At 36.3% G+C, this 17,808-nt stretch overlaps 1 protein-coding gene across 1 annotated transcript in view; it reads left to right on the forward strand.

Annotated features, from left to right (window-relative positions):
* IL18R1 (interleukin 18 receptor 1) overlaps positions 1-16,773 on the forward strand; it is a 34,516-nt gene extending 17,743 nt beyond the window's left edge. Inside the window, exons 7-11 of the mRNA XM_039840116.1 lie at positions 2,287-2,407; positions 4,947-5,086; positions 7,743-7,904; positions 12,298-12,456; positions 14,803-16,773. Of these exons, the coding sequence (XP_039696050.1) occupies positions 2,287-2,407; positions 4,947-5,086; positions 7,743-7,904; positions 12,298-12,456; positions 14,803-15,173 (953 nt within the window). The 3' untranslated portion in view covers positions 15,174-16,773. The remainder of the gene's footprint in view (positions 1-2,286; positions 2,408-4,946; positions 5,087-7,742; positions 7,905-12,297; positions 12,457-14,802) is intronic.
* The last annotated feature ends 1,035 nt before the right edge of the window (positions 16,774-17,808 follow it).

The following is a 17,808-nucleotide window of genomic DNA, read 5'->3' on the forward strand; positions in this document are numbered from 1 at the left end:
GCTATTTGTAGACAGATCAAAATGAACAGTGTGGTCCAAAAATCATGGAACTGCCTGTAATTTGTAGATTAGGGTTTTAATCTCCCTGTTTGTGGTCATTTTTAAATTTGGAAACTCAGTGAGAATACTCTGAATAAATTATTAAAATTTGTTGTGTGGTTTAATATTTGATTCATGGTTTTACTTTGAATCAATGGACTGAATTGACTGTAGGAATTGTCTAGATAGGTCTTGATGAATCAATATGTCCAATTAATAAATATCTTGCAAAAAGAAAAGGAAGGAAAAGAGGAAATTCACATGTACTAAGCCAGGTTTTGTGAGGTGATTGAAATGTTACTGAATTAAACTCTCGTGAGTATTATTCCCATTTTATGAATTAAATGACTGAAGCTCAGAAATGTTAAGTAACTTTTCTAAGGTTAAAGCACTGGATAGTGGCAGACGTGGGATTCAAGCGTCTGTTGATTGTTCCCAAAGCCCACACCTTTTGACCACAGCCAGTCCCAGTTGTTTCTATGACATGTATGGCCCAATGTAGTTTGAATACTTTGCCAGCAACATTTTGGGCTTAATTTGTGCCTCATTTTCCATTTGTCAACATGGAGAGTTAGAGAATTAATTTCAATTATCCTTTCTTGCAAGTATGTGCATTTTAAGCTCTGAATTTCCTTTTATTTTAATCACCACCTAACCATTTCCCACAAGTATTAGTATGACGTATTTTCATCACTATTCAGTTCAAAACATTTTAAAGAATTTCTCTTGTGATTTCTTCTTTCATCTATGGATTATTTGTGTTTCTCAAAATGTCCAAATATTTGGAGGATTTTTCAGTCACTTTTCTGTTATCAATGTCCAGGTCAGTTCCATTTGGGTCCAATATTATACGCTATAGTATTTCAATGTTTTGAAATTTGTAGTAATTTGCATAAGGGCCAGAATATGGTGTATGCTGATGAATGTTCCAAATGCATTTGAAACATATGTGCATGCTGCAGGTTTTGGTTCTATTACTCTATAAATGTCAATTAGGTGAAGTTGGTTAATGGTATCGCTCAGATCATCCATATCCTTACTAATCTTTTGTGTGTCTTCTCTCTCTATTGCCGAGACAGTTGTTAATATCTCCAATCATGATAATCAATTTGTCTGTACGTCTTAGTTCTGTCCATTTTTTCTTTTCCTAAGTTGAGGTTATCTATGGGCACACATAACTTGGTGCCTGTTGAACGGACTGATGCTTTGTCACCATGAAATTCCCCTCTTTATCTGTCATTATACTTCTTCGCTCAATGCTTGCTCTCTCTGATATTAGATAGGCACACCAACTGCTTAGAATGGCGTGTTTTACCTTTTTACATTCTTTGACTTTTAATGTTTTTTTTTTTCTCTTGTCACATAAAATGTCTCTGACATAAACTGCATCTCTTTGGATCTTTTTTGAAATCCAATCTGTATACTGGTTAGTCCACTGGCATTTGATGAATTACTGATAGAGCTGGTCAAAGCCTCTTGTCTTGCCACCTGTTTTCCAGTTATCTCATTTGTTCTTATTATTTCTCCTTTCCTTTAGAATTCACAAAGTATTTTTTAAATTTTATCTAATCTGACTTGTTTTCCATTTAGCTGTTCCTTTCTGTATCCTTCATTAGCAGTTCTCCTAGAGATTGCCATATGTCTTCTTGTTTTAATACAATAAGGCAAATGTACATGTTAGTACATTTACAACCTCATAAACATGTGAGGACCTTGTAACAGTTTCACTTATCCTTTTACCTCATGTCGTGCTATTATTTTATATATTTCCCTCCTGAATGTGTTCTAACATTTACAAGAGATTGGCATTATTACCATTTCGCACTACCAAAAATTTTTTATATTTACCCAAATATTTCTCCTTTCTTATGCTACTTATTTGTTCATGTATTTCCTTGCTTTCATCTGGGATGAATCTGAAAATTGTCCTTTGGTATTTCTTGAAGTTCAGTTATACTGGCAATAAATTCTTTCAAGTATTGTTTACCTGGAAATATCTTTATTTGCCTTCAGTTTTTAAGAACATTTTTATTCAGTAGTTTCAATAATTCAAGACGACTTTTTTTTTTTTCTCCCTGCACTTTAAAGATGCCTTTCTCTTGTTTGCTGGTTTCCATAGTTACTGTTGGAAAAGTAGCCTTCAGTCATTGTTGCTACTGTGGTGTGTCTTTTTCTTCTGGCTGCTTTCAAAACTTTGGGAAACCCGAGTTTCTAAAATCAGAACGTTGGTTGTCAACTTTTGCCTAGGGAAAGATGTACAGCTCAACTGCTCTGCCTTGTTGAATGAAAAGGATGTGCTTTATTGGAACGTCTGGAAAAAAAATGGAAAAGATCCTAACGTGCATGAAGAGGAAGAAAGAAGAATTAAGTATGTAGATGTGATACATGATATATATCATGATATGTAAAAATCATATTATATCGTACATACCTGGTATAAAAAAAACTCCAGACTCCTGAATAGCTAATAGGATGTTTGGGATAAGTGTAAATTATAATTTACGTATTTTATAATTACAATTCCATGCTCTAGGTTGATGGGTTATGCAGAGATCCATTGCTGAGATCTAAACTATAGAAAGAAGGTCAATGAGGCATTATCACCTTGCAAAATTAGCTTTTGGTCAGTCAGGTTCTGATGGGGTTGGGGATTTTACTCAAGCATCTGGTACAAGAGTGGTAACTTAGGCCACAGTTTTTGGATTTTGAAAATTGTATTAAGTGCTTTATTTTCACTAATATGCCAGAGAAAAGACCAAGTTGGGAGAGTGCAGCATTCATGAGTTAATTTGGGCCCTTTATGTGCAGTAGATGCCCCTAGCTGTGTTGCCCACATGGCACTGTGAAACTAGCTAGGAGTCTGGAGTGCAGAGTGACTCCAGAGTACCTGTGCCTATCGGGACCTGGGTACAGCCAAGACCAAAGGCAGGCTGTCTCCTGCTACCTGTCCGGATCTACGTCCTGCCCTTACACACATGCCTTTCTTTTAGTTCTGATTGTTAAAAATAATTTATTATAAGGAACTTGAGAAATACTGAAAATCACAAAGAAAGAATTGTCGTTTGAGAACAGTTTCATGTGTGCGTTGGGAATTTAATGGGTGAGAGATCCACGGACATAGATACTGCCCCCTGCCCTTTTGGAGATAGTTTGTAGTTTCTTCTTAGAACATTCACTGCAGCCATTATCCTTCTTAAAGGTGAGCATGGAGAGATTTTATCAAGTAAGGGAGGGTCTCCAGAGATTGTCAGATGTAAGTTACGTCTCATGAAAATACTAATTAAATTTGCCAGTCACTTGCCCCGTGACATTCACTATTTGTGGGTGGACATTGGCTATTGTAATTATTGCAGCATTTTCCTGTCAGAGTCTATTCGTGGAAATTAGAAACATAGTAAGAATAGGTAGGAAAAGCAAACAAAGCAATACCTTAATATTTAAGGTATAAATATTAAGGAAGAAGTGTTGGTGCAAAAAATTCCAAATGACATGTATGTTATTACTTAAATTGCCTATATTCTTCCATTAGAGAAGGGTCAGACTTATTTAAAAAAAAAAATGCTAAGCTTATAATCACTTAAATGTTTCCAAACAACTTTGGGTCATTATGTAATTACTGGTGTACTGATACATTCAAGTTTAGTGAGTAGTGATCCTAAGATTTCTGTCACCCTAGCTGTACTTTTGAGGTTTTTTTCATTTTTCACACTTAAAAAAAAAATTCTTTGTCATCATGCTGGTGGCTATCAGTTCTTGCTGACATTTATCTACAGGCTGCTCACCCAGAAGCAGGCACGCGACTACTGCTCCGTGAAGCTTGGTTCAATCAAATTGCATATCCATCTGGCCATTGTATCTTATCCTCAGCATCTAGTCCCACTAGAAGTCTACATTTCTGCATTTTCCCCTTCTGGTGCTCTCTTGTTAATTACTGGAAGGATAGAAGACCAACTTACACCAACCTTATTAAAAATGGATCTTAAGCTAAGCTAATTGAGTGGGGAGGTCTTTCTTCACAGTTGGGCATACAAGAGCTTTCTATGTCATCTGTTTTGGCTCCTTGGTGGCCTTTTGTGATGTTAAGTAGTTGATATTTCTGTATTAGTGACTTCTGTACAGAATTATATTCTAAAATGTATTTGAGACAGTTGGAGGTTACAATGGGTACCATGTCCCAGGTGCTAGACACACCTGCTGCTAGGGGTGCCAGCTGAGTGACTGCACCTGGAACTCTTGGATGACCCGGTGCCATCAGAATTTGTCGCTGATGGGGAAGCAGATGTCATAAGTACTTACCTCACATTCAATGACAGGACAACTTAAATCTTCTAAGAAGAGGAAGAGAACATGCTGCCAACAGTTGTCTCAAGTCGTTTTCTGACAGTCACTAAACAACTTAATCAGTATTTCTCATGGGCTTGAAGGTGTCTGAAAATAGTGTCATTTTTCAATTTATTTTAAATACTCAACAAGATAAAAGTGATCTTTAAGACTGCATGGACAAACTTGATACAAATCTATGTCTGTGCTGGACAATTCTCGGTCTTGTCACAGTAGGTGGTGACCACTGTGGAAAGAACACTGAGTTGTTGAAGAGGAGAAACAGGGAGAAATAATAGAGAGAGAATATTTTCTCATAGTTTCAACTTAGCATCATTACCTTCTAGGCGTTTCGATTCTGGGCAGTTCACAGCACTGTCTCCAGATGGTTCAGAAGGGCTTTGTCTGATGGCCCTGATGCTTCCAAGAAGGTGGGAGATTTGTTGTGGCCACACTTTAAGAGTTCCCACCAGAAAGGGAAGATTTGATGAGTCAGCAGAGCTTCTGCCTCTGAGTAGTTGCACATGCCGGATAATGTTGCCGGCAATGAACGAAGGCTATTGCTAAATTATTTTCCTCTTTTACAGGACTTCAGAAGGCAAATGGCAGGCTTCAAAAATATTGAGGATTGATAATATTAATGAAAAAAATCTAAATTTTTCATATAATTGCACTGTGGCCGGCAAGGAAGGCATAGACACCAGAAGCTTTATCTTGTTGAAAAAAGGTGTGAGAAACTTTTATTTTCGGAAGTCTGTGGAAACTTGGAATGTTGCTGCTGAGAAACTCCTCAAAGATCATTCGTCAATTTCTCATTTTACAGATCAGGAACCAAGCTCCTGAGAGGTGAAAGGATTCACCAGTGTCACAGGTGTTCAGTGGCAGAACTGCTGCTCAGCCTGTGTAGGAACTCCCTGTGCCCTGATTTCAAGCAGAGAGTGACAACACAAAGTTCATTCTTTTGTCCTCAATCATATTTTAATTTTATGTAGAAACCAGGGGCCCCAAGCAGGGAGGCAGGAAGAACTTGGGGATGGATATGGTGGTGGGGGAGGGTTGCAGGGGAGGTAGGACAGCTTTAGCACACTCAAAACAACTAGAGGAAAGTATGCCCCTCAGTGTAGGACAAGGCCAATGATATCGGGAGTAATTGCTGCCTCCAGCCTATCTTAGCTGGGCACTGGGCACAGGGGACTCTTGGGTGTGGTCATTCAATAAAGATTAACTGAGGCCTCCCTTCCTTGGGCCAGGCCCTGAGCTTGGCACGTAGACAGTTTATGCCTCTGATCAGTGGACTCTTAACATTTTTCAGTGCCCACCTGATGGAGCATTCCAGAATCATCCATCTCTATCCTCCACCAAACAATACAACCCAGAGCCATTGGCCCAGTAGCTGCTTAGAAATGGCTGTGTCTGGGGCCAAAAAGCTATGCTTTCCGTTGTTACTACTCTTTCACTACTCATTCCTAAGCTGGGCCATCAACCCCTGGATATGTAAGAAAAGGTTAAGATGGGGGGCGGGGGTGTGGAGGGAGAGCGAAAGAGAGAGAGAGAAAGAGAGAGAACGAGAATGCATAAGCATGTTTGTTATGTTTTGTTTTTAGTGAGAAACAGAAGGAGTCGTGGGAAGAGGACCTAAGGCCAGAAGCCCCTTTCTCTAGATATTCTGGTCACCATTGGCAATTCACTTAGAACTTCTGTTCTAAGGCTATCAGTCTATCACATGCATTAATAATAACAGCTAACATTCTTTACATGTTTGTTATGTGATAGGCTCTGTGCTAAGCTCTTACCATTATTCAACCTGATCTTTACAACAAGCTTTTATAGGAGAACAAAGTCACCCCATGTCAAACAACAAGTAAAAATGTCAAAACTCAGACCTGATTAACTCTGAAATTAATTTACTCTGTGATTTTACTTTCTACAGGAATTATTATAGATGTCCCCTCACCTCGTGTGAATATACATGCCTCGGTCCATGCATTTGTGAGGGAGAGGCTTTCAAATCTGTTATTTTGGCTTGATTCATTACCTTACTTGAATTTTGATTACTACTGGCCGTCAGCCGCCTCTTAGATCAGTGTGTGACTGTCCTGTCCCTGCTATAGAAGTTGGTACCCTAATCATTTCTCCTGCTGTGCTCATAATGTCATCTGGGGTACAGGGTTTCCTCCACCATTGTCCCTGGAGGAGTGTGCATGGCAGTGTGGAGCATGTATTTTTGTGGCACAGTCATGGATAGGCAGACCTTTCAAAGATGCAGGAACCCCAGGATGTGGCTTTATTCAGATTTCACTTATTAAGCAACTATGATTGTGTACTTATAGCCTAATGGTTAATTTTACTGAAAAGATCATTACTAAAAATTGTGCTAAGATGGCAAGAGCTTTATGCATGTTTATGGTTTTTGACCTAGAAATCCCATACCATTACAATCTACTCTAGGAAAATAATCAGAAATAATAATAAAGGTTTCTGGATATGTTCATTGCAGCACTATGTATATTTATGAAAAATTGCAATCAATCTAAATATTAGGGCATTATGAATTATAATTTTAAAGACCTAGTGAAACGCTCGTAATGTAATGTTAAGCAATAAAGAGTGATTACCATATGATCCCAATTAAGTCAGTACTTTTAGCGAAAGAGGAAAACCCAAAAAGAAATATACAAGCAGACCAGCAGTGGCTGTTACCACATTGTGGAATGGTTGTTAGAAATTGTTTTACCCTTTTTATTCATCTGTATCATCTTATCTTCTCCATAATGAGCAGAAACTGAATCAATCTAAAAATGAAATATTTTCCCAAATAGCACATTTATAAAAAAAAACAACTAAAATTCTCAGAGCTGTATGACAGATGCTATGTTAACTACTTATGTACACACTATCTCATTTAATCTCTCCCCCCCAAAAGCAACCCTATAAGTGAAAGAGAAATTATTTGCTTCATATTACAGATTAAGATACTAAGCGTTAAGGGTATCAGCAACATTTCCTAGGACGCAAAATAAGTGATAGAGACAGACTGGGACTCCACAAAGTTCTTCGCTGGCTTTCTTGAAACTACACACCTCCATTTATGTTCATAACCCGATAGCTGAGATTTATGTTTAGGTCTCTCTATATCTCACCCTCACATTTTATAATCCCAGATCCATGACTTCCATAGGTAGGCATAAACTACGTTACAATGCTTTCGGTTCAGGTCTCCGAATATCCTTGTGCTCATTTTCATTCTTTAAAAAGGGAGTGGAACGTGTTGGGTAGACAGCTGGGTTAGCATTAATGGTAAAAACTGACAATCATAACATGATTGTGGAAGATGCTGGTAAAATTTCTTTGATTAATTATTTCCATTTTCTTTTTCTTTGTAGAAGATCTGGTTGATATCCCAGGCCACATCTTCACTAGAGGAATGATCATAGCTGTTTTGATCTTGGTGGTAGTCGTCTGCCTAGTGATTGTGGGTATTATTTATAGAGTGGACTTGGCTCTATTTTATAGACATTTCACGAGAAGAGACGAAACGTTAACAGGTAACAAATATCATAATCCTGGAATTTCTTATCCTATGGTTTTATTAAGAAACATAATAAAGAAACATTACTCTTCATCTTATTTTGATTGTTATTGACTTCATGTGTAGTAGGTTTTTCATAGGATAAATTGCTCTGACTGTACCATCAATTATGAATGTTGTCTGTGCCATCTTTTCTTGTGCTTACTCATATGTTGCCAGAAATTGTTCTCTAATTGTTTTGTGCATGTATGCCATATTCTCCTAAATATCCTGTGAGCTCAAGGATTGTACATCACAATGTCATTGTTCACACATCGTCTGTGCACCTTATACGATGTGCAACACTCAATAAAGATCATTTGAATTGAATTGAATTGTATTATGATTTATTATTTTGACAAAAGAGATTGTATGATGTTTCTGAAGGAACCCTGAGCTAGATGCCAAATGACTTGGGTTCTCATTCTCCAGATCTGCTACTTTTTACCTACTGCTATTTCTATCCTGATGACACTATGTCTCAGTTCTCCTCTTTTTTTGAAAAGTGACTAGAAGTCCTCAAGTTTCAATATAATTACTGAATTATAAAATCAATTTAATCGATTGTACTTGCTTTTGTTTATGTATGCGTGCATATATGTGTATGTGTGCGTGTGTGTGGGACATACATCTTTCAAAATACAAAAAGTCTAAGAATCAAAACAAAGAGAATCTAAGAAATTATACAGTAGAAAGTATCCCTTCCAGGCTGTCCCACATCTGTTTCTCACCTCATCCATCATTGATAGTACATCCAAACAAATATGAATGTAGAATTTTATTCCACTTCTATTTAAAAAACAAATCTGGGTGTATTATGCACACTAATATGGATATCCCTCCATGTTAATTTCTAAAGTTTCTCACTTTTTAGAGTTTTATTTCTATAGTAAAACCCTAATGTATTTTATTTCTGTGAATGTAGCATTGTTTTTTTTTTTTGTCACCTTTTGATGGACATTTGTGTTGTTTACAACTTTTTGTGATGTATAGGTTTGTACAGTCATTATTTCGTGCATATGCAGTATAATTGAAAAAAAAAAATGCTCCAAAGTGGAATTGCTGGAAATAAGAAACATAGATAGAGTTGTTGTTTTGATAAATATTGCCAATTTGCCCTTCATACTACTATACTACCTATCACTTTCAAAGGACAGAAGTAACTCTTTTTCCACAGCCTTACCACAACCTTTTGGATATTTGCCAATCTGATAGGTAAAAAGTTCTATCTCAGTGTAGTTTCATTTGCATTTCACTTTCTATGCAAAAGAATGAACAACCTTACACTTGTTCATTTGTATTTCCTTTCTCAAAATACTCATCCATTTCCATTCCTTTGCCTATTTTTCTATTGGGTTGTTGGCATGGATTTCTTGTTTATTTCTAGGGACAATTTACTCTGAAGGAGGTTAGCCTATTGTCCATCATATGCAAATACGATAGACAATATATTTCTATATTTGAAATGTGGATATTGTTTCCAAGTTGTAATTTGTCTTTTGACTTTGCTTCTAGTGGTGGAAATTCTGTAATGTACTCAAATTTATCCTTTCTTTTATGGTTTCTGGATTTGTGGTCGTAGGAAAAAGGCCTTTCTAACCTCAAGTTATAAAGTAGTTCTTACATTTTTCCTTTGAGATTTTTAAAGAGTCATTATTCACATTTATAACTTTTGACTTACTAATAATAAATTAGCAAAGATAATTAACTTTCTTTGAACCTGCATGTGTGGTGGGAGATGCTGTAACAAACTGGGGAGGGGGTCCTCTTTCTGACATTTTTTATGAACAGGTCTCTACTCGCATAGCCCAGTATGTATTTCAGAATGGGCATTTGCTAATATCTTTCTTTCTGATTTTCCATTAAGATTTTTTTTTCTACTCTCCAGTTGTGTTTGACCTGATTCACAGATAATTTTTTCAATTTACACTTTTTAGCTCTCACTGTGGTGGTGCACAGAGACATTTAGAGATGTGTTCTAAGTCAGCTCTGTTTAAAGTGTGGCCTGTGGTCAGCGATCAGTTGTGAGAAAGGCAGAAATGGAGATACAAGTACAAAAATTCAAACTTTTATAGTAATTTGATATTGCTGCAATATCCATGAATGTGTTCAGTATTGATTGGTTTATGATGGATTGGGAAGAGAAAACAAAACAAAACAAACAAAAAACTAAAATTAACTTAAAACATGGTCATTCAGCACACCAGTCTGACTCCTTGTAGTCCCAAATATCCATTTGCATGATGGTTTCATTTACGCAGAACCAAAAAAACAATTGTTACTTTCAAATTCCTTATTTTGAGCACTTCACTTTGTCAACTATTGAAACCACCAAACCTTTCTTTACATGGGTTTAAAATAAATTATAATATAAATTAGCAGATTTGCTAAACCAAGAAGGAGAATTACTTAAAAAAAAAGAAAAAGAATTTGAAAGCTTCTCAATAGTCGATCCAACTTTCTGTGGGTAAGAGTAAAACTAGGTCACGTGTATATCACACTATAATTCTGCATTATCTTTCCAATTTCTTACAATTATTTACATTCTGATTATAAGAAAAACATACCTTTTAGAAAAGTGTACTTATTTCTTTTTTTAAATCTTAGTTTTAATCACTGACCTAATAGCTATACTAGTGGAAGCACTAGCTCTTACTTATAAATAGCTGGACTCAACAGAAATCTAATAGAATTATCCAGGGGAACAACTTATTGATTACACTAAGAGCTAGCTCTATTTTTACCAACTTTTCTCATCTTTAATGTGCGTGTTAATTCTGCACCTTTAACATAAATGCCCTATCTTTTACATGCATGCAATTCTACAAAGCAATTGTTTTAAATCAATACAAGTTCTGACTTGAACTGATGAACTAGAATGCTGTAGGTAGAACTTAAGAAGATTTTGCCAGAAACAGAAAGTGTTGTTTTGTGAGCCTGGATGATGGTGAAGATATTGGGCTTGGCTGCTGAGTATAAATGATATGGCACCACAAAGGACATGGACCTAGAATGGTTTCGTCCTATTCAATTTTAGTAAAGGTTTCAATAATATTTAGCCTCCAACTCAGTAGCAAATTCATTCAGCCTAATAATATACCCAAGCTTAAACCTAACTCCTCTATCCTGTAACCAATTGTCATGGGAAAAAGGTAGAACATTCTGTTATCTTTTCCCCTTCTTCCTCCCAATTAGCATCTATTATATTATTCGGGATCTGAGTCAAAATTTCTTTTTTCAGAAAGTATGTACACCAAGATCACTCCTTATTCTCTGACCAGATTATTTCCTTTGTTAATTTTGTTTGTGTCACACTGTCTTGTGTCTGTAATGTATATTTGTAAATTTTGCATTTGGTTGCCTCTGTCTGCTTTATCTTCTCGACTAGATGGGATGAAGATAGAAGAGTGAAATGTATCTAATTTTTTAATTACTTGGTTAATAGAATGATCTTTGTTGTTTTGGTAACACATTCCTTCTGAATTTGTCCCTTTAGTCATCTGAATTGGGAGTAAAATAGGAACAGTCCTTATCACCAATAAAAACCTTTCGATAGACTGGAAGTTTTCACACTGGCATCTTGTATCACATAATATTTTTACATATCATAGCATGTGTTCCCATAGCATATTGTTTCAATAGCCTCTGTTGTTTTCCCCCAGTCTCCAGAGTAAACATTCAGCATTGTTTTAATCATTGCTTTCCAAGTGGTCCTTTTGAGGGTAAACATTGGGATGGTGGTAAAAATAAATGGTATAAGTCAAATAAACCAAGGTGAGACTTGCTTTCCAATGCTGGAATGAGGACATATCTGGGCTCCTCGGTCCTCTGCTATCTTTAAATTCCTTTAGTTCCCTGATCTATAATGTACATTTCTCCTTATCACTCTGAGGTGTCAAACAGTGGGAGTTTTAATGTACATGCTTAAGAAAAACCAAACATTTGGTAATTGGTTGCTTGATTAGTGTACTAGATTTGAAGATGCGTTTTTTGTCTTATTAATAAATGAATTTATTCCTTGTTTTTGACAACTTAAAAAACCAGAGATAAACAATAATGTGTGAAAAAGAATCATAGAACCAAAAAATATTTGAGGGATCTTAGGAATCAACTAGTTTAAATATTCTTGTTTTATTTTTCAGTTTGTTTTCTATTAAAAATGTTTATTTTTTAACAACTTTGTGAGGTCTAATTGATAATGAACTGTATGTGTTTAATGTATACAATTTGATGAGTGTGGACATGAGGATGCTATATTTAACTTCTCTCCTTCAGTGATTCCATTCTTGTTTTTTATAACTTTCACTCAAATCTGATCTTAAATAAACTTTATTTACATACCAGTTAAAAGAATGAATCTTCTCTCCTAGATGGAAAAACATACGATGCTTTTGTGTCTTACCTAAAAGAATGCCGACCCGAGAATGGAGAGGAGCACACCTTCGCTGTAGAGACCTTGCCCAGGGTGTTGGAGAAACATTTTGGGTATAAGTTATGCATATTTGAAAGGGATGTAGTGCCTGGAGGAGGTAAGAAAGGGAATGACAGATAGAAAACGAGTGGAGATACTTTCTTTCTTCTTTTTAAATTTATTTATTTTAATTAGTTTCAAGTATACAGTACATTGGTTAGACATTTATATAGTTCATAAAATGATCCCCCCAATTGTTCCCTCCCTCCCCTGACCCTCCACCTAGCCAACGTATTAATGCTCACTGCATTCCCTCTACCATGCTCCCCATCCCTATGACCATCCAAGAGCTATGAATTTGTACTTCTTTAACCCTTCACCCCATTCTCCCAGCCTCCCAACCCCCCTCCCCTCTGTCCATCACCAAATTGTCCACTATATTTGTGAGTCTGTTTTCGATTAGTTTGTTCTTTTTATTCCTTAGATTCCGCATATAAGTGAAATCATATAGTGCTTATCTTTCTCTGTCTGACTTAAATACCTTCTAGGTTCATCAAAGCAATATCTTTTTCTATCCCCTTCCTTTTAGTCTGTGTCTTTTAAGCTGAAGTGAGTCTCTTGTAGGCAATACTTTCTTTTAAAAAGATGAATAGCTTAGCCTCCCCAGAAGCTGTCCTGTTTTACTTAAAAAACAAACAAATGAACATAGTCCTCTAACCGGAAATAACCAGCTAAATCAATATTACCAATAGTGAGAAAACAAGATAACCATGCTGATTCTAGCAATGGCCTCTCTAGGACCCTGTTGGTTCACTATGCTTCACAATTCCCTGAAATTTGGGGAAAGGGAGCAAACATTACATTTTCAGAACCAGGTCAGGAATTGGCATTCTCATGAGACATTTATTTAGAATGTCTCACAGTAATTAAGAATACCTCTTTTCATAATACTTTGTACAGCAAAACCAGCTCCTAATTTAATACATGGTCCTTTGGACTATAAACACAGATTAATTTTTATCAGAAAATGCTTGTTTTCTAATGCATTGACATTGGTGAGAAAATTAAAGTAAAAAATAGGAGAGCTGAGAAAGGACAAGTAGAAAGAGATGGGTGGTTCACATCATAGTTTAGTTATGAATTCAAATTTTAAATTAATATATGAATACAAATAGCCATAAAACATATCTCAAAGCTTAGTAGAGTTAGAATCAAAGAAATTTAGTAGCATTTCCATGTTTTCTCTGAAGTTTTCCAAAGCAAACATTTGAAATCTGGGGTCGAAAAATGTTTTGGGTGCTGATGCATTATGAATGCAACACAAATGTATTCGTTATCACCATCATCATTCATTCACCCAGCGTTTGCCGAGTGCCATACTCATGCCAAATTCTTAGCTGGGCATTAAAGATATGGTAGTAAATAAGAAATGGTTGTGCTTTTCCTCTCCTATAGTACTAATTAGAAAGAGGAAATATATTATTGCTTAATTATAAATAACTTCTCAAAGGAGTCATATGCCAAATTGTTGAATACATACAACACTGTGATATTTTTGTGTCAGTCCTTTGTGTAAGAACCTAGAAGGCATTGCCTACTGTTGACTTTATGTCAACCTTATTATTTTACCATTATTTTCCAGGACTTATTTTGAAAATAGATTTCTTCTTATTTCTAAAATAAAAATAAAGAATGTTTGTATTCAATTATAATTACTCTTAGTTCAAATTTCTATTTAAAAAGGGCAAGAGGTCTAGAACAGAGGTTGGCAATCTACCACCCATGGGTTACTATAAATCTGCCACCCTTATTGAAACACAGCCACAAGAACTTGCTCTGTGTTGTCTATGGCTGCTTTTTAAGCTATAATAGCAGAGAGTAGTCATTGTGACAAAGATGGTTATGATCTGCAAAGCCAAAACTTATACCATTGGGCCCTTTACAGAAAATGTTTGTCAATTTCTGGTCTAAAATAATGGCAGTTTTTTTTGTTTGTTTTCAAATTCTGATTTTAGCATGCACCTCCATGCATGTAGAGAGGGAAGATAGTGTATTAGAAATAAGTACTCCAGACCCAGACCACCTGGGTTCAGATTCTGGTTCCATCATTTACTAGCTATGTGACTCTGGGCAAGTTACTTAACCCTTCTGTGCTTTGGTTTTCTCATCTATAAAATGGGGGTGATAACAGTACTTCAGAAGGTTGATATGATGATTAGATGAGTTAATATACATAAAAAATTGAGGCGGGTATGGCATAGAGTAAGTGCTAAGTAAGTAATCATTATTATTGTTACCTAATTGCTTTCAGTAGGCATATAGAATTAAGAATAAATGGTTTCTCCTAAAGTCATTAGTGATGTTAAGATTTGAATAATGCAAAATTAGGCTGTGCAAAATGATTTTTTCTCATGCTCACCCTTTCAGATCTCTTAAATTAATATTTCACATCTTACATTTTTAGCTGTTGTTGATGAAATCCATTCGTTGATTAAGAAAAGCCGAAGACTAATCATTGTCCTAAGTAAAAGTTACATGTCTAATGAAGTCAGGTATGAACTTGAAAGTGGACTCCATGAAGCACTCGTGGAAAGGAAAATGAAAATAATCTTAATTGAATTTACACCAGTTGGTGACTTCACATTCTTGCCCCAATCACTAACGCTTTTGAAATCTCACAGAGTTCTGAAGTGGAAAGCTGATAAATCTCTGTCTTATAACTCAAGGTTCTGGAAAAATCTTCTTTATCTGATGCCTGCAAAAACAGTCAGGCCATGCAGAGATGAATTAGAAGTCTTGCCTTGCTTTCCCGGTCCTGATCTTCAGAGCAGCTGAAAACAAGAAAGAACTCATGACATTTTGGGGATTGAGTGGAGGAGCCTGTTTCTAACAAAGGGCATGACTCAAAATATTAGACTCATCTATATAAAAATCTGACTCACAGTTTGAAGATGAAACTTGTCATCAGATTGCCAGGGATAAGACTAACCTTGAGCTGTCATTGTGGGCTCCCAAAAGACCTTGGAATTCAAAAGAAATGGATTCCCGGTTTCCCCCTCTCCCATAAATGGACACTGGGGCTGCAAATGATGGAAAATAACCTCCTCTTTACAAAAAGGGCGCATCTTTAAGAGTTTTTAATGTTAACTATTGCACTAAAGGATTTTAAATTTATGAAGTGGCATTTTCTATGAGCCAGTAGGTGACATAGAAATTGGAATGGTGCTTTCACACCCCCACAATAGCTACCTACCCCTAAACACCTCATGGAGTGCCTGGGGATGAGAAGGAGAGCTGACAGGGCTGTGTGCAGATCATGGGAGCAAGGTGTGAGCCTGCTGTGACAGGGCGCAGGCCTGAGGATGTCTAATGTGTCCTGGCCTCAGTGGCAGGCCCGTGGTTCTAGGAACCCCACAAAGGCACTAAACTAGCACTTGTTTAATTGGGTCTATTTGTGGAAACTTCTTGGAAGGAACCCAAGACAACTTTTTATCTTTCCTGAGAGACAAGAAGTTTAATTCAAAAATTCTCTGGCTCTTTCAAAAGTGGTTGAAAACATTTGTTGATTTTACATAAATGTTTATATACAGGATGGGTGCCGGACCATATAAGCCATTATGCAACAAAAAATGATGGCTACTTGCATAATTTTCTAAAATTAGAAATTTAAAATGCCTTCAGGGTGGAGGAAGCACATGGTATAGCTGTTTAGTATATGAGCTACGCAAACAAGATGCTTGAACTCAAATTCTGGGTTTTTGACTCTTGTGACCTCTGGAACCTTTCCTGATTGATCTGTGCCTCAGTTCTCTGATCTGTAAAATTACAATTTATAATAATTATTCCTACTTTACAAGGGGACTAAATGAATAAATAAAGTGCTTATGACAGTTCTTGGCATGGACTTAGAATTTTGTGTTGCTATTACTATTATTGTTACTGTTATTACTTAGATCACTTTTTTTGTTCCAGTAGTGGACTAAAACAGAAGCCAGAAAGCAGAAAAGAACAAATCTGGAAAGGAAAGCAGACTGACTTGAGGACATTTGTGTATATAGAGAAGCATATCAGTAGGGCAAAAGATTTTTCTTCATTGGACATGTATAACTTTTGATGCTGAAAGGCATACATTTATTTGTCTCCCTAAAGTGAACCCAGCAGGCTGGGCTGTCTTGGTGGCCTCAGCAGTAATGGTTGTCCAGGATAATTAATGAATGAGTGACAAACAGCCTTAAAAGAAAGGACGGAGGCGGGTAAGTCTGGAAGGCTGCTTAGAACATATGTGAGCAGCATGAATGTTTAAAACAGCTACAGTAGATATTGCTGAAAATTAAAGAATAATAATATTTCATTAGATTTTCAGTGTAAAAAAGTAATTTAATATTTGTAGAGTTTTTTATGTGCTTGTTAGATGTGTAAAAAAGTAAAAATTGAATTATTAACATGTTTTATATGTGATCAGGAGAAATTTTATTATCATCATCATGGTCTCTAATACAGAGAATAATTATGTCTGTCTCTTTTATTATGTATGCTCTAAAATATATTAAATATATTTTAAATTAAATGTTAAATCTGTACATTAAATATATGCTTTAAATTACTTAGTGAATCATTCGTCTAGTGTCTTTATTTTTGAAATGTCTTGACCTCTGTTTAATTTTAAGATTCCAATCCTCATTCTCAATGTAGATCCCACCTGTTTTAATAAGATATGGGTCATTCCAAAGGAGCTCCTATATTTATCTTTTTTTAAAGGTCAAATCACTTTGTGTCTATCTTCTTTATCTCCCATCCAGAAGCAAAAGAATTCTCTTTCCTTTCTCACAAGGCCACTCAATACTCAGCACAAGTAGTAGGTCTTCAAATGATGGATAATTAATGTTGTAACCATGCAAATCGTTACTTCTTTAAAATGACTTTTTCTCTTCTCTTTCTTGATTTAAACCGGTCTTGGGCTCACTTGTGTCTTTTCTTTCCTATCCTTCTGTGTACTGCAGGACGCTCCCTTAATCATTATGCCTTTAGGTCAGCATCAAACAGTCTTAGGAACAAAGCCTCAGGTCTGTTCACCACAGAAACAGAGTTAAGGCCAAACTAAAGATAACATCTTGCAGCTCCACACCCATGAAGGTGGATGACCCTACCAGTTTCCCGTTGAAACCCAATAAAACGGGGCCATGACTGACATCAGTACCTGATGCAATGATCAACTGTCTCCGACCCTAGCCCCCACAAATCGGTAGAGCCCATGACCCCAACTCCCTTAGCTACTAATGAGTTTTCTCCTATATGACCTATCCCCTAGGGGCCATCAGGGAGCCAGGTCTTTGAGTGCTAGCTCACCTATGGGCTTGGTGCCATTTCTTTAAATAAACCTCTACTTTCTTTGCTGTAGACTGTCCGTGTCTCTTTTGGCCATTGATATGTGCAGGCAAAATGAACACCTTGAGTTTGGTAACAACGTGTG

This window comes from Pteropus medius, unplaced genomic scaffold (genome assembly GCF_902729225.1).
Source record: "Pteropus medius unplaced genomic scaffold, Ma_sr-lr_union100, whole genome shotgun sequence".
Classification (NCBI taxonomy): Eukaryota; Metazoa; Chordata; class Mammalia; order Chiroptera; family Pteropodidae; genus Pteropus; species Pteropus medius.